At 48.1% G+C, this 23,510-nt stretch overlaps 1 protein-coding gene and 1 pseudogene across 3 annotated transcripts in view; one reads left to right on the forward strand and one right to left on the reverse strand.

Moving 5' to 3' along the window:
* Nucleotides 1-23,510, forward strand: part of Clec16a (C-type lectin domain containing 16A) — a 219,967-nt gene that overhangs the window by 105,630 nt on the left and 90,827 nt on the right. For all 3 annotated transcript variants that reach the window (XM_052759465.1, XM_052759466.1, XM_052759467.1), the window contains exon 18: nucleotides 5,599-5,719. In XM_052759465.1, coding sequence (XP_052615425.1) covers nucleotides 5,599-5,719 — 121 coding nt within the window. The remainder of the gene's footprint in view (nucleotides 1-5,598; nucleotides 5,720-23,510) is intronic.
* Nucleotides 1,276-2,035, reverse strand: LOC128121447 (alpha-ketoglutarate dehydrogenase component 4-like; annotated as a pseudogene).

Here is a 23,510-nt window from a genome sequence, read left to right on the forward strand (position 1 = left end):
TTCTTCCTTGGTCTGCTTGTGGCCAGAGAAGCAGAGGGGTTTCACTTCAGGATTTCAGAAAGCACATAAAGTGGTGTGTGCCTCAGACAAGAAGCCTCCTTCATCTTGCTGGCACTTTTAACCACGAGCTCAGGGGCAGCAGAGGAAGTGGGGACCTTGTATCTTCAAGTAGCACACATTCCCAGTCCCCTGAGCAAACCACAGATGCCTGCAAGTTGTCCTCCGACCTCCACATGTGCACACAATACAAATACTTTTTTTTTTTTTAAGTGTAAGACCCAAAAATACCAAAAGTGCCCCTGAGTCATGCCAGCCATGTTGAAACAAAAGTCATCAGAGTTCTTGGGGTCCAGGGAGAATGAGTGAACTGGAACTTGGGATTTGGGCTATCCCCACTCCTGTAGGGGCAGTTGGAAGAAGTGCCTAAGAAAGAATACATGAGTCAGGCCCACAGACGTTAAGCCCTATTCTGTGTGACCTTAGGAGCATTACTCAGCCTCCCTGAGCCTGAAGTTCCACCTGTGCCCTCCTCAGCTTCTACCTGAAGTAGCTGACAGTATGGCTGTGGAGTTCCTGGCAGACAATAAACACCAAAAGGACATGGGGGGACAGTGGTGGAGTATGCCGGTGTCTTAGATGAGCAAGAGGAGTTTACTCACAGACTGCTAAACTTAGTGAAGAGGAAAAGACCCAGCAGCGGGCTCTGGCAAATACTAAAATCTGAATTGAAGCACCAGCCACCTTCATAGGCTGTCTGGGAAGCCAGTGCAAAACAGAGGTCCTTGTGCTGGGGTTTTGTTTTTGGTACTAGGGATGGAACCAGGGTGTGGACATGCTCAGCAAGTGTTCTGCCTTTTCTAAATTTGGTTTCGAGACAGTGTCTCATTGGGAAGTCCAGTCTGGCTTCAAATTTGTGATCCTCCTACCTCAGCTTCCCAGATATCTGGGATTATAGATGTGTCCTCACTTCTGTTTCCACGTTCCCTGTAGAGGACAGCAGTTTTTGTGTTTGTCACTATTGACTTCCAGGAAGTGGTATACTTTGCTCCATTCTTTGGCTATGTGTTACGCTTTAAAGAAAACTCAGCCAATCCCAGCGTTTTGAAAGGAAGGAGAATGGTCTCTCTGATTTCAACACTTGAGAGGCTCCCCCCCCCCCCCTGCCGTCTCTGCCTCCAGACTCCTCCTCTTTTGATGGTGCAGGTGTCCTTGCTCGCCTCTCCTCTCGTGGGTCAGTCCCCGTTGTGATAGTGGGCTTGTTGTTGCCGTTGTTCTGTTAAGGCTGTTTAATAGACAGTTTTATTTGACGCATTGGAAGTCCTGTATTGTGAAGATAATCCTTTTGTCTGGTGGCAGACAGCAACCACAGTGATCATTCTGGGCCTCCACGCTGGAGAAATTCCATTTCTTCTTGAGACATAGTTTTCCTTCTGTATTTCTGAGGTAATGTTTTTATTATCACTGCAGTGTCTGGTGGCCTCGGATGCATCAGCAAATCTGGGGGTGTATTTCCTTTAGAAGACTGTGAAATTATAGATGAGTGGGAGGGTAGTCCACCAGATCCCGTAGCTTCAGAGGCACTAAGGATTGTCTCTTCTGTCAGGGAACCTTATTAATGGAGTGTATGGCTTCACTGCCTGCATGACCCTGCTGGCAGAAGCCATCTTGCTGCCCTTCCTGACCCCTGAGCAGGGGCAGCTTCCGGGGCACAGGCGAGCTGCAGAGGTATCGGGAGTGGGCTGTGATAGTGTTTTTGAAGCTCTGGCTATGCTTCCCAGAGCCTCTTGCATACCACCAGTGACGTCACCCCCAGCTCACAAAGGAGACTTTTTTTTTCTTTCTTTCTTTAATTTGTAAACACGGTCTCTTGTAGCTCAGGCTGGCCTTGAGCTCACTTTCTAGCCAAGGATAACCTTGAACTCCTGATTCTCCTTCCTCTACAGCCCAAGGGCAGGGCATGTGCCACCACACCTGTCCGACAGTTTTTAAGTGACTTCTTCGGATTGCATAAAGATTTCCCATAGACTTCTGCCATAGTTCCCATAGGTGTTTTCCCATTAGTCAGAGTTTGGGGTGCTTCCACTATATTTCACTCTTTTTCAGCTAAACTGTAAGAGCTACTTCATGAACACAATGTTTTCTTTCTTTTGAATTATTTCTTTAGGAGAAGTTCCCAGAAGCAGAATTTCTGGTTCAAAGGGTATGGATATTTTTTGTACATCTCTAGCATCACCACCTAGCTTTCCCTCTAGGCTGGGCCCACATCAAACTGCTTCAATCCTGTTTTCAGGATGACTGACTTTCATAGCTGTTTCTGCCACCCTGGTGGGCTTCTAACCTGAATGACTGTCACCTAACCCCAGCAGCTTGCAAATGTGCCAAGGGAGCCGGCAGAGGTGAACTGAGTACCTGTCCCAGGACCAGCCCAAGGCTCAGACTACCACTTGTACCATGGTGCACCCTCACTGGGGACTCACCGTGTACCCCTCCCCAGAGCCCTAGCCTCGGGGAATTCCTATGTTCTTTCAGCCCCAGTTAGAGATGAGATCCTTCTGACCCCAGACCTTCCCCTCCAAAGCCTTTGAATGGCCTGGTTCTCCAGATACTGAAAATGACTAAGGTTAGCTTCCAGACTCATGGGAGCTAAGAAATGGAAGTTTCTTCTTCACATTAGAGCTCAGTCAACTGCCTTCCCTTTTGAAATTTGATCTTCTGCCTTCCAGGATCTGAAACAATAATCATTTCTTGTTCCTTTTGGTTATGGCTTTAAAATTGTGTATCTTGATTTAGCCAAGAAAAGAAGATAAAAATCTGGGGCCCAAGCCCTGAATCTTTTTGAAGGCTAAGGAATGTGGTCAGAAGAACACAGGCTTTGGAGCTGCCCTGGGCAGCCAGCCTAACAGCCCTGGGCTCTAGTTTCTCTGTCAGATTGGAACCACATAGGGTCATTAAGAGGCTCAAATGATAGGCTGGGCTTGGTAGTGCATACCTTTTATCCCAATACTCAGGAGACAGAGGCAGACGGATCTCTGAGTTCAAGGCCAGCCTGGTCTACAGAGTGAGTTCCAAGACAGCCAGGGTTACACAGAGACACCTTGTCTCAAAAAAAAAAAAAATCCCGAATGAGATCATGCCTATGGCCCCACACAGTGCTCAATGGCTGTGAGTGGTAAGAGGGAGCTACTAATGTCTCCAGGGTGGTGGCGTGAAGTAGCCATGGCGCAGGATAGCATGCCTGTCAGCCCTTCCAGCGACCTAAGGAGCCCACTTTTGCAATGAGGAACACCCTGCCCTGTAGGACTCACCTCTTTCTGTTCTTGGACATGGGCTACATTTATATGTGACTTTTCTCTTGAAAGTTGCTGTTTGAAATGGTATTTTATATGGTATATATTCTATTTTATATTTTAAATGACTATTTTTTATTTGTATTCCTGGGGAATATCTTCCATTCAATATTTGTAGAGCAAAAGTAAATGTTTTATCAAAAGGCCTACATTAAGAACCAAATTCCCAGCTCCTGGATTCCTTGGGAAGACTCAGTCTTCCAAGGGATAGGCTACAGAAAGCAGCATGTGTTTCTATTTTCCCAACTTAGCCATGGCCCTGCTGGGAGTCTTGCTATCAGCACTGAAAGGAATATACTCAGCATAGTCATAAATCTTGTCCGTGATGGGACATGGCTGCAGGAGACCCTTTTCTTTCTCCTCATCCCTAAATTGTAACCGCTTACTTGAGACCTCATGCTATCAGATAATCCCAGTGACACCCCTCCCCACTTCCCATCTTAGTGCTGTCTGCTCTTGCCTGGCACAGGGATTGGATTTCCTGGTGTACTAGGCTATGTCATGTGTGCCTGACCTTACAGAGGCGCAGCTCACCCTCCTAGCAGCTGTGTGGGCCAAGCTCACTCCGCCCTTCTCAGCAGCCACTCTTGCTTCTATAGTCTTAAATTTATAATACAGAACCCTTAAACCCCAGCACATAGTAGGTGATTACTAGACAGAAGCTCTAGATTTTTAGTAGAATCACACCTCTGTTTCTTCCAGTTGGTGCGGCTGTCTCTATGAAGACTAGACTTTAAAATCTGCTAAGGACATTCAGGTCAGGTCCCTCATGCTGCCTCCACCATCACAGTGGGAAAGCTGCCTTTGTCCTGTACTCCGCTCTACTCAGAAGGCTGTGTTCCTTCAGATGAGGCCAGGGCTGTGGAGTACTCTTGAAGTTTCTACACGAGGAGCCTGCTCCAAGGCCGGATCAGGGCTTTAGTAGCTACTCAAAGATACTTATTGCCTGGGCCCACCAGGATGCAGTGTCCCTCCAGCCCCTTGAAGGCAAGAATTTGTCCTCTCTCCTTTCTTGAAAGTTCCCCCTGAATAAAAGGTGTCTTCCCTTCATTTAAGGCTGGACTGTCACCATCTTTACCACAAACAAGAATTCATCTGTGTGAAGCCACAGTGCTTTGCCCTGATCCTCCTTTATGTAGGTAGTGGTATTTATCAAGGGGCCGGGGGCAACCTCTTTCTGCAGGCCTGTGCTGGCTGTGCCCTCCAACCTTGTCTCAGGGCTGTACCATAGCCAGAGAGTTAGGGATTACTGTGTCTTATCCACCACAGTGGGGGTAGAGGGCAATGCTGACCTTGTCTGTGTGCCTTTGGAGCTGTCCCAGTGGAGTCCACCATTCCATGTCAGGGAGAGACCTGGAGCGGGGGGTACCTTGACCTGTGGCTTGCCCTGTGCTTCTGGGCTCTCTGGTTGGTGGCTGGCAAGCTTGATTCTTGGGCTGAGGTCTGCTTCTGCACAGATGTCACTGGCAGCTGGTGACATGGCCTTTTCTCTGCTCTCAGGACATGCCTGGCCGTACTGGATGCTGACAGATCCCTTTTCCATGGGCCAGGGATGCTTGTGCTAACAAACTGTCTCTGCCCTGAGATGAGCTGGGAAAGCCTGAGGGGCCCCAAGGACATTGCTGTCCATTTGGCCAGGTATCAGGCCTCACCTGTCTCTATCATACTCCTCCTCCTAAGGCCCAGGCCCAAGAGGTGGAAGACTTAAGATGGAGTTGGACTTTCAGTGAGTCTAGCCAGATCAAAAAGTTCCATGCATGTTACTCTCTTATCTTGTGCCCACATTTACTAGATAGGCCCTGGCACACATGCTGGTGATTTCTGTCTCCCAGCCCCTGGGCTGGCTCATGGAGGAGCAGGTTGGAGCCCTTCCTAGAAGTGCTGTCTCAGGCAGCTCTCCTCACCTCCCTGAGTCTTAGCTATTTGCTGGCTGTGGAATAGACAAGCTAGCAGGCAGGAGATGTGTGTTAAAGATGTGTCACATGACCCTTGGGGACAGGTCCTGGCAAATGACAGGTGCCCAGTGAAGTGACCCTGGCCTACACCTGTTATGAACTGAAGCAGGCTACTCCCCCAGCCTGAAGTATCTCTTACTGTGACAGCTGTAGGCCACTGTACTTCAATGCTGGCCTGTGTTTTGTCCCCTTCTTCCTTTCTATTAACCAAGAGTCATCATGAAATGCCTTCATGCAGGGCACCTCTCCAAAACACCCCTGAAACTCCACTCTCCTCTGCTCTCTGCTCTATCTAGGCCATCCGAGTATTCTTCATGCTGCGGTCCCTGTCACTGCAGCTGCGTGGGGAACCTGAGACCCAGTTGCCACTGACTCGGGAGGAGGACCTGATCAAAACAGATGATGTCTTGGATTTGAGTGAGTTGGCCATCTTGGCTTGTACCAGTGGGCTAGGGGACCCAGGACACTGCTCTATTGAGTCACCTGTTGCGGAGGTGGGGAGTGTGCACAGCATGCAGTCTGAACTGCCGTTGACCCAGGACCATGCTGAAAGGTCAGTGCTGGACAGTAGGAGGTCCAGTGAGAGTGGGGCCCTCATTGACAGGATGAGAATAGCACTGGCCTTTCTGGTATTGTGGATTAAAAGTTTTCTGTCTGAGTCCAGTGGAAAAAGGGGTCTCTTGATGCCAAAAGAAAGCCCATAAAAAACAAACTATCAAAATGAAAAGACACAACAACCCCCAAAACAAGTCACCAGTGTTTAGGTAAGAATGAGGGCTTTGCAAATCAGAAAGACATGTGCTCAGCCTATAGCCTTGAACTGTATTGACCATTGTCTTAGTGAGGGCTTCTTTTGCTATGATAAAACATCGTGACCAACACCAACTTGGGTTTGTTTAGCTTCCACATCACAGTCTACCATCAAAGGAAGTCAGGACAGGAACTCAGAGCAGGAACCTGGAGGCAGGAACTGAAGCAGAAGGCATGGAGGAGTGTGCTCACTGGCTGGTTTGTTCCTCATGACTCACTCAGTCTGCTTTCTTACACAGCCACCTGCCACAGCACCACTGCAGTGGGCGTGGCCCTCCACCTGCCACAGCACCACTGCAGTGGGCGTGGCCCTCCACTGCCACAGCACCACTGCAGTGGGCGTGGCCCTCCACATTCAGCATGAATCGTTGACTCCCTGGCAGCCACGCCCACAGGCCCATCTTGTGAGGAAATTTTGTCAGTTGAGGGTCCCCTCTTAAAAGATTTTAGCCTGTGTCAAGTTGATTTTTAAAAAAAGTAAAAGGGGAAAAAAAAAACAAATAACCAGGACACCATCATTCGTTGCTTCAAATTTCCCTCTGCAACATAAGGTAAAATAAAATAAAAATTTTATCTTTGAAACAGAGTATCTCAAAATAGGCCAGGCTGACCTTGAACTTGAGGTCTCCTTGCCTCATGTCCAGAGTGCTGGGATCACAAGCATGCTTCTCCCTGGCCATTCTGTCATCGAGATTTAAAAGAGATGGTGGTGTTCTTGGAACCGTTCTCAAACCTCTGTGGCTTTCTCTTTCCTCCATTGGCCGTGGGGCACATACACACTGAAGGACACAGTTCTCTGAGTCAGAGCGTTCTGGTGCATTAGTCTCTTTTTAAAAGATCTATTTTTCCCAGCACTTGAGAGGCCGAGGCAAGAGGATCTCTGTGAGTTCAAGGCCAGCCTGCTCTACAAATCAGCCAGGGCTGTTAAACAGAGAAACCCTGTCTTGAAAAAAAAAAATCTATTTTTACTGTTTTAAATTAATGTGTATGTGCAGGAGATGGGATGGGGGTAATGAGTACAAGTGTCCTGCTTTCATCTCTCCGTGTGTTAGAGAAAGAAAGAAATTATGACCCTCTTTGCCTGTCTCCTTTGACCCTGCACCCTGAAAAATAGCCACGGTGATTTCTATAAGGCTAGAATTGATTGAGGACCAGTCTTTCTCTGATTTGATCCATGCAGAGAAGGAGACGGCTCCTTTCAATGTTGTATCCGTGAAATGGAATTAAATTTTATGCTGGGAATTCACATTCCTTCGCTCCTTCCCCTAGGAAGGGCCCTGCTGAAATAAAGGTTAAAAGTATTTCACTTATCAATTTTAATTGATTAGTTGCTAGTTGAGATCACTTAACTGAGCCTTTTTGGGTAGTTGGCCATTAAGAAAGTAATGGCTGGTTGGCTTTTCTCATCCTGACTGCAAATTACATCTTTTGCTAAAGAAAATGACATTCAGAAAACTCGGAGCAATAGGGATTTTAAAACCTGGTGCTACCATGTTGTTGGCTGGCTTTTGTTGTTGTTGTTTGTTTAATTATTTTGGTGATTGTAATATTGAAGATCATCATACTTCAAAGTATACAAAAGATTTCTATAAAGCTGACCCTGGAGTGGTTGGGTGGTAGCTGAGTGTTGAAAGTCTGGCATGTTTCTGTCTTCATGGCAACCTCAGCTGATGCTAGGAGAGAGGTTTGGGATTGGTGCACTTTTATCTCCATGATAAGGTCTGGTAGACTTAAAGAAATGCCGACTCTACCCAGCAGGAATCGTGACATAACAAGTATTTATTGACCTTGTTGCTCTGATAAGAGACACAGTCTTAGCGAACTCGGCTGACCAGTCCCAGGTCTTTGGTCCTGCACAGCAGGGATCATACTAAAGGTGGCTTCCACCCAGGACAGAAAGATGGTCACACCCTGGGAAGAAGTACGCTGCTTTTGCCCTAACTGAAGCCTCCCTTTGTTGTCCTGAATAGGAGGCTGGCATGGAGCAGAGGTGGTGAGCTGTTTGCAGCGTAGGCCACGTCTGCTGAGTAAAGGAAGGAGAGAACAGAGAAGGAAAGAGACTTTTAGGGAATAGCATTCTGGCTCACCAACCTCTAGGCCTCAGCCTCACTGTTCTGAGTTTGTGTCATCTGTCCAAGTCTTTCCTTATACAATGTGCCTGCACCCAGCATACATTAATTGTCACGGTTTTCCCAGCCCTCTCCAGCAGATAAGGACTTACAGTTTTCTTCCTAGTTGACTGAGTAGCCACCATTTTGTAAATCTCAAGACTCCGGGGTGCTGGCTGCTCTTTGGAGTTAGAAGTGGACCTGCATTCCTCTGCTCTCACCCTGCCCTACTAACGTCATAGGCAGCCCCTGGTAAAGCCAGAAGCCAGCCACCGTGTGACCTCCAGCCATAGCAGTATCTACTGTGTCCTAAAAGGACAACTGGTAGTGTTAGCAAGAAAATTTTGTGTTAGCTACCAACATTTTAAAGTCAGAATATTTCATTGTAGAAACCTAACTTCCTATTCCTTTTGAGTCTGAGAGGATCTAGCCATGTGGAGTCTGCATCTGCCCACCAGACAGCTAATGGCCACCCCTTTTTGTGTGGGGACACCCTTGTCCCCAGCCATGAGATTCTTCTGAACTCTAAGCCTGTGTTCCCAGCAGCATCTCAGGATGCTTCTCTTGTTCTGAAGAGCACCTGGATCCACCTTCCCATAGAACCAGCCTGTAGCCTTCTTGCCTCAGTTGTTCACAGTGCCATCTTGCTTTGGGCTCATCTTGACCTCCTCCTCTTTCTCTCCCTCTCCAGTTTCATTGGTCAGTGCTCCTCAGCTCTTCCTGTCAGGTGTCAGTGGACCACCTATCTCCCTGCACCCCCTCCTCCAGCACCTCGGGTTATGCTGCTGTTGTCTTTCACCTCTTGTCGGGCGGGACGTTTGCTTCTCCCTCGGGGCCTGCAGTTTCCTCTCAGTGTGTAATGTCAGCCTCTCAAAGCGAAAGTCAGACTGTGGTCTCCCCTCCCACTCGGAACGCCATGCAGAGCCCTGGGTGACGCTCCAAGTCGGGCATCTTCTGGCATCAGCTCCCTCTGTCTACTGCTCTTGTGTTGGCACACCTGGTATATTCCAACTTCAGCCTCCCCGCCCCCCCCCCCCCCCCAAGCCTCACTTGTTTCCCAGAACAAGCTTGCTGCAACTCAGTAAAGGTCCAGGGAAGCTCATGTGTCACACTGCCCTCAAGTCTTGATCTATGTTTGACATCCAGCCCAGTTCCCTCCTTTTATTCTTTCATTTACTGATGGATATGAGTATGACTGTGGGGTTGGACTGTTTGTTTTTGCAATGCTGGGGATTGAACCCAGGGCCTTGCACAATAGAGGCAAGTAGTCTGCCACTGAGCTATAACCCTAGCCCTCTGTGAATATCTTGAAAGACCTTGCAGAGGACCCCCCTTGTTTCAACAGTTCCCCCATCTGCTGTTTTCTCTAGTTCCCTTGCAGAGAGCTCTTAGGCCCAGTGAGCATCTGGCTATGCTTGTCTGATTGCCTGGAGATCCATTTCCAGAAAAAGTATCACAGAGCTCCCCAAGCAGGTTATGTGGTTTGATTGTAAGTCTGTAAAAATGTGAACTCATTGATTTGTCTTGCAAAGCCAATGACCATTTTGCAATTCTGTCTGTCAGTTCTCGACAATTCTCGGTTGGCTTATTTTGCTGATGACCCAGGCAGGACCATGTGCTTCATACTGGTAAAAAATGAGAAACTAGCACAAACAGTAAGCATAGTGAAAACCAAAGGCAGACATGTAATACCCTGGAAGGGAGCAGCCTGGTCTTCCAGCATTGTAGATGCTGGGCTAGCTCAGTGGAAGAGTGCTTGTCTAACATGTACAAGGCTTTCAGTTCTATGCTCAGCACTGCAAAAAATTAATTAATTTAATATACAAAACATGCAAACAACCCTATTAAAAATGAAAAATGAGCCGGGCGGTGGTGGCGCACGCCTTTAATCCCAGCACTCGGGAGGCAGAGCCAGGCGGATCTCTGTGAGTTCGAGGCCAGCCTGGTCTCAAAAGCGAGTACCAGGAAAGGCGCAAAGCTACACAGAGAAACCCTGTCTCGAAAAAACCAAAAAAAAAAAAAAAAAAAATGAAAATGATTGCTTAGCATGTGAGGACCTAGGTTCAATCCCCAGTACCACAAAATAATGAATGAATGATAGTGAAAGCTGAATATAGTGTCATATGCTTGTGATGTTGAGACTCAAGAAGCTAAGGCAGGAGGATTATTAGTTCAAGGTAATCCTTGACTACATAGGGAAACCCTGACCCAGAAAGTAAATAACGTGGATATATTTTGGATTAAGAAAATTTTAAGTGGGCTGGAGCCATGGCTCATGGGTTAAGAGCTCACACTAGTCTTGAGAAGATCTGAGTTCCATTTCCAGTGCTCATGCCAGGCAGCTCACAACTGTCTATGACTAACTCCAGTACTCACAGACCTCTGGCCTCAAAGGGCATGTGCACTCACACAGATATACCCACATGCAGAAACACACATCTGCTTGTAATCTGGAAACGAGGTTTTAAAATCTTTAAGTAAAGGATCTCTTTCTGGCAGCTGGGATTTGGAACCTGCATGTGAAGCTGTGATTGGGTAAGATGACTGGAATCATTGTTGTGTTTCCTGGGTGTGATGATGACCTTGTGGTTCTGTGGGAGTGTGTGCTTGTTGTTAGTGAGGAAACCTCACGTTTAAGAGTAAAGTGCCTGGTGCCATTAAATCTGCTAAGTAAATGAAGGACACATGTTGTGTTTATTGTAGCCATCTTTAAACTTTTCTGGAAGTTTGAAATTTTTCAGAATAAAAGTTTAAGGGAGTGGTAAGATGGAGATCAGTCCTTTGGAAATTTATCATTTAATAAACAGTGTATGTTGTGTTCAGAAACCAGGGCCCTAAGATTTGGGGAAGTCTGGGTGTGCATTCTAGCTGTGTGATATTGGGCAAATTAGTTTACCCCATGGGCCTTTTCCTCCTTGATAAACTGAGTCTAACAGTGCCTGCTTTTGCATTCTGTAGGCTAGAAGAGAGATCCCCTTGGAAATCCTCTGCATGGTGTGTAGTGAGTGCAGACTTTGGCAATAAACATAGTCAGCATCCATGTCCTGGCTATATACTGAGAGCTAAAATAACTTCCTTACTCTCTAAAAGAACTTCTATAGGAGTCTGAGAAAGCATGGTGTCATGAGCATCCCTGTCTAAGACACACACTGGGAAATGGAAGTCCTGCAGGCTTGTTAGTTAGAAGGCATATTCCAGGAATGAGGGCACCTGCCAATTTGAGCAGAACTGCCCATACTGTAGTGGGGGGGCCTCAGGTCAGGCATCCAGGCTGCAGCCCCAGAGAAGTGGTTTATTCAGTGTCAGACTGAAGTGGGCTGACACTGTTAACATGAAACCCAGGAGACACGTGTAAACAGCATCTGGAGAACTGGGTTGCAAGGGGACTGTGGTTTAGTGGGTCTTGGGCCTACCGTCCCTGGCTTATTCGTGCTCTTTAAAGAGAGCACAGCCCACACAGGATCTCGTTAGTGAAGCACCCTAGTGGGTGTCCCTACCTTCCTGTCACCCAACAGGTCTTAGAGTTACTCCTGACCCCCACTTCCAGTCCCGTGATCAGAGGCTTACTATCCAGCCTTGCAGCTACACCCTTTACCTCCTCGGTCCAGTCCTCTGCGCCTCCCCTGCCCAGGCTGTGACACGTCTGTCTGCCTGGCAACATGTGGCCCGACTGCCCATCTCTGCTCTGCTCCTGAATAGGCATCTGGCCCCACTCTTCAAGCACACCTCAAATGAGTTTGCACCTCCTGCTTAGTTTGTGTCTCCTGGTGCCAGGCCCAGCACCTGTCACACGGAAGTCACTCAGGAAAGGCTTGCAGGATTGTGCCAACTCGGACTTTAGCAGCAGCTTGAATTATATAGAAGGGTGGAGACTTACAAGTGTCGTCTCTCATTTAAGGTCAATGGATGGTGCATTGCTGACATTTGGTTCTAGCTGTTTAAATATGTAAGGTTTCTAGTTGACACACACACTGATCTAGTGAAACATCTCAAGAATCTTACACCGTTCTTGGTAGTTTCTTTAAACTATGGTTTGTTTTCATTTCAGCAACTCAGTGACCCCAAATCATTTTTCTTCTCTGAGGGCTAAAATCAGTACCCTCCTCTCTTTCACCTCTCTCTCTCTTTCCTCTCACTTTTCCCTCCCCTCCCTCTCTCCCTACTTTCCTTCATCCCTTTTTTCCTTCATTCTTACTCTGCTTAGAAACTGAGTCTCTGAACTGGATGGGTCAGGGGGAAAAAGACAGATTTGAATTAAATCCATCCTCTGAGGAAATGGAGACTCGGGATGAGCGCCATTTCCCTCTCTATGAATTAGACTTCTCCTATGTATACTTGATGAATAATGTTGCTGGCCACTTTTCAGAAATGAAGTCGAAATACGGAGAAATGAAATTTGTATCTTATAAACTGACTGGAAATGTGATTATAATACAGCTGTCAGTTTTGCTCAAGTGGAAAATTTCTAAGTAAATCCAATTGCAGCATTATTTGGTTCTTTTAAAGCAGGGTGATGTAGCTGTTTCCTGCGTATTGATTATTTGATTGGTACCTGTCTGCTGGACTTATTTTTTCTCAGTAGCAGTCATTGATGTGGTTTAATGTATATTCCTGTAATCTCCCTGTTTTATAAACTTACAATCATAATTGAGCTACATTAGAGAGACATGTTCTGCTGAGATCACAAGGACGCCTAATGTTAGACTATGCCCTCTTTGGTTTGCTATGGACAATTCTGACCAAGACAAAAGCTAGGAGGCAGCTTTCCAGATGGCAGCCTGTGCATGGGGCTGAGGCCCTGCATGAGGAAGACTGGCTTTGGGACTCTGCCCTTCTTTCTCTATAAAATCATTCTTTCTACAGAAGACACTCCAAAGCTTGAAGCTATTTTCCAAAGTCCTGTCTGTCCCATGCATTTGAACATGAGTCACAGCTGACGTCTCAAACAAGGGAAGTGGTTTAAAGTTAGTTGCCCAAAGAACCATGCTATCTGAGGCCCACTGAAACCCTTGGGAGCTAGGTGAATTCTGGACACTTTCAGTGGCAGGGCTGGTGTTTCCAGTGCCTGTTTTGGTATCCTAAGGCATATTCAATGACCTTTCCACCTCAGACTTCTTGTGGCTCTGTTGAAGTTGTTAGGAGGGTAAGATGTTGCTGACAGAGCTGAGCAGTCCTGACATGGCCTCATAGAGCCCAGTCCATAGGCACCAGCCAAGACACCCTGAGACCCGCCAGGCCAGAAAGCTGGCTTCAGTTCTTCCCAAGCCTACCTCTCCATAAAGCCCACTATTGGCTCTCCTCATCCAGGCTGAAATCCCTGAGTAGCCTTGCCCCTCTCTCCATCTCTCATTTCTACACCAAAGTGCTCAGAAAATTGGCCAGTTCAGGCAGCAGGTGGGTAAAAAAAAAAAAAGCCTGACCCTTCTCACTGCCTGTGGTTCCTCCACTCTTATTGTAACCCAGAACACAGACCTTGGAGGGAGCAGCTCCTTTACTTCTCCTCAGCAGACATCAGAAGTTTTTATGGCCACTGACTTCCTGTCTGGGTGTCTTCTGCAAGGCTTTATCTGCATGTGTAGCACCCTGACTATCCTTTCTAGTGCTACCTAGACATTCACAGTTCTGCGATCCTGGCTCTTCAGTAGCCCTTGAGTCACACATGCTCTGCCTTGTGTCGTTGCTCAATGAAGCCAGCCTCCTTGACACCATCTGGCTGACAGGAGGAAACAGGAATCTATAGGAGGGCCTGGTTGAGGGTTAGTGTTGAGTTTCAAGACATCTCTTGGATGGCCTGCTCAGTGATGCTGTCTGGGGCTGTGCCCACCCAGGACTCTAGACCCTGCAGCTGCCATCTCTCTGCCCACCACATGCCTACCTCCCCGTCTAGCACAACAAAAGAGGAATCACACAGGATCTAGTGACTTCCCCTTGCCTCAGGAAGGAGGATTGGCGGAATACCCAAAACAAATCTCTGGGGATACTGAAACAGCAACATATACTATGACCTTTATGAAGGTCTAAGTCATAAGGAGAGGGCTGTCTCCATGTGCCTCTCCTCTCCCTACCCAGGAGGCCGCCTGCCACTCTCCCCAGCATCTAGCTTGCTGACTGGCCCCAGTCTGCTTTTAGCCTGTCCTCATTCTAGCCCACTGCAGCTCCACTGGAGAGCAGACTGGAGGAATCCCACTGCTCTTTCCTCCTATATTCTCTTAGGAAGATGGGTTCTGTTTAGGTTAGACAAAGTACTTAGAAGTGTGCCTCCCAGGATCCTAAACTCATACCAAGTAGGAAGACACTAGAATACCATGGGGTAGCTATTAGAATCTCTATTAAAGAACAAAGAATGGATGTCCTCACCTAAGACTTAAGAACTCTCAAGTGAGGCTTTCAGAAGTCCTAGTGACTAGTGTAATGTGTGGCAGACACAGTACATGGTCTAGACCAAGTTTTCAAGTGAATGTCCAGTGTCTTTTGCTCTACTAAGTTTTTAAGAAATATCTACAGAGCTGGAGATGTAGTTCAGTTAGTAGAGTGCCTGGAATGCACAAAGCCATGAGTTCAATCCCCATCTTCCTACTTCTCCCATGTCCCTACTCAGTGCTCAGGGCTTCTTCCAGGAAGAGAAACCCATGCTACACCCTACATGCAAGCCGCTTTCTCTGAAGTTACCCTCATGTACCCTCAGAACTTGGGACAGGGAGACAGGATGATCATGACAGGAAACCGTATCTGAGAATTGAGAGCAAGAGAAATAGAATAGAGTATTTCAAAGCTTAAATTACCATTTCTACTTTGACTTGCCTGGAAATAGAAGTAACTGTTGTTTTCCACATTATCCTAGTGTGCAGAGCTGCTGTGGAGCATGGAGTCCACCCCTGACCCTGTGAGCGAGGAGGCCAGCAGTTCTGAGTTAGACAGAGCTGCAGGGGATCCTCAGCCAGTGCACCTCCAAGCCAAGCCCCTCTAACTTGCTCTAGGGCAAAGCCTTGACATCTGTATGCCTTCTGGAGGATTCCATTGCATGACCTGTATTGGGAACCATGGTATTAGGCAGAATGAAGGCGGCCTTGCCGCTTTCTATGAATTGCCCTTCCCCTGGAAGTTCTTCTTACCCACTTGCCGATCAGCTAGATATCAGTAGGAAAGTGGCTCTGGGTGTGAAGTAACAGCTATGTCTGTCTAGGTCCCAAAATTGGCTTTCAGGGTGGAGAAGATATGCTGTCTAACTCCTTGTGTGTGATGGACCTCAGTGAGCTTGACGCCATCCTAACTGCAGGACTGCAGGTAGTCCCTGTCCTTAAACACTCCACACAGGAGGAGAGGGCTTGCATGTTGGGCGCAACGTGGGTTTCTCTTCCTATAAGAAGCCTGGGGACTCTCAGGAGAGGTAGGAGAAGGCATGCTTCCACTGTCCAGCTCTTCCAGTTGGGTACGGACAGCTAGCCAGCCCTGTAACAGTCAGCCATCCCCTCTTCCTCCCCATAGTGACTGCTTGTGTGCAGTTGGGATTGTGTAAAGTAACCACACACAGCTTGCCAGCCATGATGAAGAATAAGTTCACTAGCCCCACTGGGGCCTCAAGTGCCATACCTAAGGGAGGAGAAGGGTTTGGGAGATGGGTTGGTCACTCTTCCTATGTTTCCTGCTGGCCCTTGGTCCCATGTATGAGCATTCAGTGCTGAATCCAAAGAGCCCTGCAGCCCCCATACAAGAGTCCTCAGGCGAGCTGTGCTTTTGTTAAAATCACTTGACCTGGCTCTTCATGAGGTTCCCTTACACAGTTCACAGCTGTCTGCATCATGGGAACCCCAGCCTGTCCCTAACTGTCCTGGACCAGTGCCAGTCCTGAAAGCAGTCTGCCCCATTTCCGACACAGTAGTGAAAATGTTCCAGGAGCTAACAGACTATGCAGGCTGGAGCCAGACAACCAGACCAGGGAGATGGAGCTGGCCTCCCTGCTTCTCACGGCTTCTCCAAAGCATCTGCTTAGAATTAAGAACTAAAGTTCCCATCTCCTCTTCCAGTTCACCTCCCAGTCTCCCCTTGGAGACCATCATTTTGTAGCCCAGGTTAGGCAAACCTTTCTTCCCTCCCTGCCAAATCCTCATGCAGAACACCCCCCCCCCGCCCCCAAAAACTTCCTGGATCTTCATCTTGGTACATCCAAATTATCTCTTGCATTCTTCACTTTTCATTACCCAGAGCCAGTCCTCTGCATTGTATAATATGCTTTGCATTTTTTAAAATCCAGTCGGGGTTTTCCAGAGCTGTGCAAAGCCAGGAAATAAAGCATGTCATTTAAATGACCCCTGTTAACCTTTAGCCTTTAGACAGCTTCTCATAAAACTCACTTCTCTCCTGGCTCTGCTTTGCATTCTCCAGGGCCAGGAGCCTGGTGACGAACCTACAGCTTTCTCTACCTCCTACCTTGGTGTCTTTCTCCTATGATTCCCCCATACTGGACTCTTTTTGAAATCAGAGACAGAAATGTGAACCTCAATAAGTATACAGCAGGAGGCTTTGAGCTAGAGTTATGTGGCCCTGTTATTGGCATTTCCTGAGGTCTCCCAGTCCCCTGGCTTCAGCTGCTTCCATTCCTATCCTCTTGATGTGTGAAACAGTAATGATCACAGATACCGCCTAGTGACTTTTTCCTAGGGCCAGATGCTGCTAGCAGTGTTTCAGACAGCTTAACTCATTGAACCCTACAAGCTGGCCAAGTAGTTTCTGTCATCCTCACCTTTTACAGATGAGGATGCTAAAACAGAGAAGCTCAAGGTTCAGTAGCCTACTCAGTGTCATGCTCTGCTGGGGGAGAGGAGGCAGTACTCTGCACAGATCAGCACAGCACTTATACACTGGGCTCTGGAATAGAACTCCTCTATCCTATGCTTACGCACTAATGAACCACCCATCTATCATTGGTTAAGTTGTGGCTCTGGGCCAGGTATCAAAGACAAGAGAAAAATCATCAGCCCAGCCCTCCTTTAGGCAGCTGGTGGCATCTAGCAGAGGAAAGACCCACCCAAAGATGGGTTTGGATGCCCCAAGAAAGATGGGGAATAGTGTGTTGAACCTTTGCCAGGGAAGGGAACAGAACTGGTTGAGAGCCTGAATTCTTGAATCCAGTATATTCTTATGAGTGTTTACCAGGCAGGCAGCTCAGGTGAGGACCTGTAGGCAGTGAGCCATCCAAAGTCAAGTCTCAAGGATGTGGGGCTGGTGTCACCAGTCCAGTCCAGAATACCAGGTGGTATGTGTTGGATTCAGGTGGCTGCCCTATCAGATTTATGCAAACTTGGGTACCCTATAGCTCTGTGGTCCCAGGACAGTGTGGGTTCACTAGGCTCAAATCCCAGTATGGTTCCTTTCTGAGCGTTCTAGGAGAGAACCTGCCCTCTTTCCTTGCCAAGATTCTAGAGTCCGTTCCTCCTATCTTCAGAGCCAACAATGGTGGGTTTTCCCTTCCTCTGACCATTCCATCCCCACCTTCTGCCTTGATCTTCTACTTTTAAGGATTCCTTCTAATTATATAGGACCTACTTCAGCAATCCCAAAATAATCTCCCAATTTCAAAGTTTTTAAGTTAATTATACTTGTGAAGTCCCATTTGAAGATTCCCTGTTCTCAAGTTCCAGGGATTAGAACATTGGGCATCTTTGGGAGCCATTACTCCATCCCACAGAGATGTGGAAACTGACAGCTTTCAGGGTTGGAGAGGCTGGCAGAGGCTCTCTGTGACATACTGTACCCAAGGAGCCCCAGAGAATGTGTGGGAGATGAACAAACAAGGATATTAGCTATGAGATGCTCTGGGGTTATGTGACCTTGACTCCACCTCACCCAGGAGTTCGGCAGCTCTTGCTGGGCTGAGGTCTACCCAGCAGGCTCTGAAGTCTCAGAAACAGCACGAGCCTTTGCTCTAGACTCCTCTGCTTTGCAATGTCCAGCCATAACTCTTCTTTTAGTCCCTTCCTCGCACTCTGCTCTCCCTGGGATGTCTTTGCCCTCCCTCAGTCTTGGCCACTCAGCTCCACCTTGCCTTCTTGTCTGTCTTTGTCACCCAGTCCCTGTCCCTACTGCTCGCATGGCTTCCTGTGACCAGGGTTCTCTCAGGTAGCACGTCTCACTTCTCCCAAACTCCCCTTGCCTCTTTGCTCTTTACAATAGGCTTAAATCTCATCTTCCATGTCGATTCAACCCTCCCAGACCAGACACTCAGGTCTTCCAGCTATAGGGCTGGCTAGTTACAGAGCTGGCCACCACTTTCCTTCCCATGCCCTTAAATCTAAGCCAACAGTCCTGAGCCAGAGGTCAGTGGAGCTTTTTGAGCTGAAATGGGGCAGGAGGAATTTTAACCAAAGCCCACAATGGGTTCTGAAAGGGACTTTTCTCCAGGGAAGGATTAGAGTTCCAGTCATTCATGGGTCTACTGCAGAATGTTAGTGTCTGACTCAAGTGGTCAGAATTTAAAATGAAATCCAATGTGACAGGGCATTTTGGGTTTTGTTTCTCAAGAAATGAGGGCATTGTTGACCATGATAAAGCATTCTGATTTGGACCTTAGGTGTATGTACATAGATGGAAAATTTGCCAAGGTCTATAAACATCCCCCTCAATTTTGACAGCTCTTAAAAAAAAATCCACACTTACTTTAGAAACTGGCCTGTGAGTCTCAGTCTCTCTCTCTCTCTCTCTCTCTCTCTCTCTCTCTCTCTCTCTCTCTCTCTCTCTCTCACTCACGCGCACACACACACACACACACACACACACACAGAGTGTACACACATGCACACACACACACATGGGGAGTCAGAGTAATTTGCTTAGTAGAAATCCAGATCTGGGGCTCAGGAGGGGACTCAATTGGTAAAATACTTGCCATGTGCCCATGAAGATCTGAGTTTGGATCCCCAGCACCCACATAAAAAACCAAGCACAGTGGTGCATGCCTACAATCCCAGCAGTTCTGGGGAGGGGCAGCAGGATGATGTTTGGGGCTTGTTGATCAACCACTTTAACCAAACTAGTAAGTAACAGGTTCAGTGAGAGACCTTATCTCAAAAGGTCAGGCACATGTGTACATACACACACACCCAGATCCACTTGCTAATGGTTACTCTGCTATGTAGGGCCAAGCTAAAGCTCTTCAGGGGCTGCCACATCCCCCTAGGCTGCTCCTTCCCAGGAAACCCAAGTCCAGTATTTCACTTTTCTTCCTGCTGTGAAGAAAGTATATTTTTCTTGAAAACAAGTGTCAGTCTGCCCCCAACACTAGACCAGAATTCAGTTATGTGTAAAAGCTAAGGGTTGAGGGTCTTAGAGATGTAGCACAGTGGTAGGGCATGTGTTTAACATGCATAAAGTCCTGGATCAGTCTCTAGCACCAAAACAAATGGGGAAAAGACGTGGGGATTCAAAGTGAGACTTAGCCAGTGGTGGTGTAGTCCCAGCACTCGGGAGGCAGATGCAGGAGGATCTCTGTGAGTTCGAGGCCAGCCTGGGCTACAGAGCGAGTTCTAAGACAGCCAGGGCTGCACAGACAAACCCTGTCTTGCAAAACCAAGACCAATCAATCAATCAATCAATAAAAAGTGAGACTTGACAAGTCCCAGTGGGCTTGTTGGTGACCTGGGAATGAGGTATGTGCAAGGGCAGCCCAGGGCTCCGGGGATAGAGACAAGCAGGCCTACTTCTGCACCATCTCCCAATAGCCTTCTCTCCCTCCTGACAGGAAAGGGATGCTTTCTCCCAAGACCAGACTCAGTAGTGGCCAGAGCAACAGTCCCTCATGCCCCAGCTATAAAGGTCCAGCTGCCATATTTGGTGAATCCATGTTCTAGTTTTGCCTTTTGGTTGTGTGTAGGCAGGAGCTTATATTTAGCACTGCAGATTGTCAGAGGTAGACAGCTGGCTACGTATCCATGACTCCCCACCCAGTTAGAGAGAAACTCAGGGATGCAGCCAAGTTGGAACTCTTCCTCCAGCAGAACTTTTTGTTTGTGCTTCCTGCCCCAAGCCCTGCAATAGCAAGCCCCCGGTAAGCCAGGTCAGAGGCTCTGAGAAGTCCTGCAGCCCCAAAGCTAGGCAAATGGATGAAGAGGGGAGATAAGAAATGCCTTCACTCACAGCTCACCTGACCCCAGGCCTGTTAGCCCTTGGTCTTACTACCTCTCCGTCCATCCCTGCATTGCAGAGCTATTGGCCACTCGAGCCTTACTCCTGCCCAACACTAGTAGCCAAATGCCTGGTTAAAATGGGACTAGAGCCCTAGAATAACCAGCCTGCTCGAATCCTCTCCCCTGAGCTGGGCCAACCTCTCCTCCCAGCCTCTTGCCTGCCTTCCTTCCCCAAAGAGAGAGCAGGTAAGGCCAGCCAAGGAGGCTGTCAGGGCTGCCTTATGGAGAAAGGATGGTGGGGGCCAGGCACACAGCCCTGCCTATATTGGTGGTCACACCAACCTCAAGCCTCCCTTGCTGGTGATCCATATTTGTTATCTAGGTAAAGGCCTGATCAGGGCCCTGGGGGATCTGTGCGTAGCTGACTCTCTGACCTCCTCCAACTCCGGGTAGGCCAGTCATTTCCCAGCAAGGCCTTTTCTGATTACCAGACTCTAGTTCCCAGCATTCTTAGCTGCATATTTTTCTCTATTTTGGAGTCTCTATTTGTTTGACTTAGAAGGGTGCTAAGGTACTCAGAGGCAGAAAGAAACCCTGCCTCCTGTCCGCAGTTGAATTCCTGCCGGTGGAGTAGGTGAATGGATAAAAATGAGAGAGGGCATTAGGGACTCAGCCAGTAAAATGAGACATCAGCCTTATTTCGAACAGAGACCCTGAGGGCATGCCTGGGGACCTGGCCATTCTGACCCACATCTGACATAATAGCCACATGAGTTGGCCTTGTTCTTCCCTGAGCAGTTGGAATGACTCCAGGACTGGATTTGAGGGCCCACATTACTCTTCTGTGTGAGTCATCTCTACAGTCACAGCAGGCAATCTGAAACTCTAAAAGTCAATTCTATGTCGCTGTGTGGAGTAAATCACCCGCCCTCTACCTGGTGCCCCTTTTATTCCCTCAGCAAGTGTGCCCTCAGCTGGCACCTCTAATAGAGGCTGCTGAGGAAGAAGTGGCTGCGCTGGGTGGTGATTACTTCGAGGAAAAATTAATGCATTGCTGTCAATCCTGAAGGCAGAAAAGGCCCATGGCCAGATGCTGGCGCATCTTCTGGAGTAAGTCATGATCCTATTTGGGGAAGCCTCCCCTTGGCCCTGTGCATAAATGAGCAGGCTTCATGCAGGGAGAGTAGGGGCCTTTGTCAGGGCTTGAGGAGGGAGCCAGCTCCCAGACTCCCTTCCACAAAGCTCTGTCATCCTCTAAAGGGCTATACAACATTTCTCAGATACCCTTCTCAGAAGGAAGATGACAGAAGAGGCTTTTAAACCCAGGGTGTCAGGGTAGACTCTGGCAGCCCAGGGCTCCAGAGTCTTCCCTCCATGGCCTTAATTGGATGGTCAGGAGGACAGGCGTATCTATGGCTTGTCTGAAAGCAGAGGAAGAAGATGGGCTCAGGTTGGGGACCACATCCTGGAAACCACAGAGACACCCAACCAGCTCCTGAACTTGCCACTCACGCTGTAGCTTGGCCACTCCTCGTCTTTTTCTGCAAGTGTGCAGTAAGGATAACAAAATGCCATGAACAGCAGAAGACCCTAATGAAGATTGGCAAGATGAGGCTCATGGAGTATTTAGAACAATTTCACATTTGATAACCTCTTGGCAGGGGATAGTCTTCAGCCAAGAACCGCCTCATTTATTGGTCAGAAGTTACTTTGTCACAAGGTATATGGGACTCCGCCCTCAAGTACCTCATGTTGTGCTTGTAGGGTCAGGCTGGGCTTGGTAATCATGCCTGTTTTGCCTTGAACTCTCCATGGCTTTACCCAGCAGATTGACTTCTAGCTTGACTTGAGCTTCACTCACCCTGTCATTCAAGGATGTTATCTGGTGGAGATTCTCCAGTCCTGCCTTTGGCTGCAGTACCTAGCTCATGCCCAGTTCCCCCGGGTCTACAGCAGGGAAAGCAGAAAAGCTAGGCACAGTACTCCAGTTCTCGGTGCTTTCGCTCCAGGGCAGGTGTTTTGCCCCTGTTCTAGTGGCTTTACTGACGGTCAAGACTTGGCAAAGGGCCTGGAGGGTGATTCTGAGCCTGCCCTCCAGCACCCTCTCAGCTTTGCAGCTGGCCCTCATCCCAAAGCAGGAAGAAATCTGAGGAGCAAACACTAGAACTGAAAGTGAGGGCCTTGACTGATTTCAGGACATTACACAAACCCTGGGAAGGCCTATTTGTCCAGGGCAAAGGTTGATCAGCAAATGCTTCATGTCCCTAAACTATCACTGCTGTTGACAAGCACAAGAGGCAAAAGCCCATAAATAGTCCTTGAGCTTCAGAATTGCTAGTCTCCTTGTCCCTACTTCACCAATTCCAGCAAAGTGGGCAGCTGGAGAAGCAGGGACATGGACTAGAGGGCTGCAATGTTGGGTCGTAGAACCAGATTGGGCTCGGGAGCTCACGTAGAGCTTTAGGAACAGTTACTGGGTGCCCTTTGCCACTTGTTGTCTTTATACCCATAGGAAGTGACTTGCTGTACCTCAGGCTTCCAGTCCTCTGGGAAGCAGGGGAGAACCATAAGTAAGAGTTGCTCACCAGGGAGGCTGTGAGGATAAAGTGAAACCGGATACAGAAAGCATGGGCACTATGTATGGCAAACACAAGTTACTGTTATTGCCAGTGTTGGGCTTGATTTGGGTGATATTTACACCCAAGAAGTATTGATGGCCTTGGGTTCTAGGATGTGCATATAAGCTCCAAAGCCAAGGACAAGGCCTGAAGAGCAGTCCTTTGTTCATGCTTAGGATGAGCTCTACCCATGACATGAGCAAGTGATCTAACCTGATCTGTCACTTTGTGCTTACTAGGAGAGTCACTGTGAAGATCCATGAGATTGTCCATGGTGTCTGACTCATGCCCCACTGTAGTACAGACCTGCCTGGGATATTAGCTCATAGTCAGTTTCCCTCTTGAGACAGCTACCATGTGAGGGTTCAGGTGGTGGTGGCTGGAGCCAAGTCATTTCACTCACTACTCAGAAGAGATCACCCAGGGTCTGCCTTTTCAGGCCATATCTGTGAACTCAGTGTTGCCCCTTCCTTTTCCAGATTCACAGTTTTCACACACCTGGGTACCAGGGAGCCCCACAAGAGGCCTTAGAATCCTACCTTTGAGATGTCTG

The sequence above is a fragment of the Peromyscus californicus genome, unplaced genomic scaffold (assembly GCF_007827085.1).
Source record: "Peromyscus californicus insignis strain IS unplaced genomic scaffold, ASM782708v3 Scaffold_3__1_contigs__length_106647218, whole genome shotgun sequence".
Classification (NCBI taxonomy): Eukaryota; Metazoa; Chordata; class Mammalia; order Rodentia; family Cricetidae; genus Peromyscus; species Peromyscus californicus.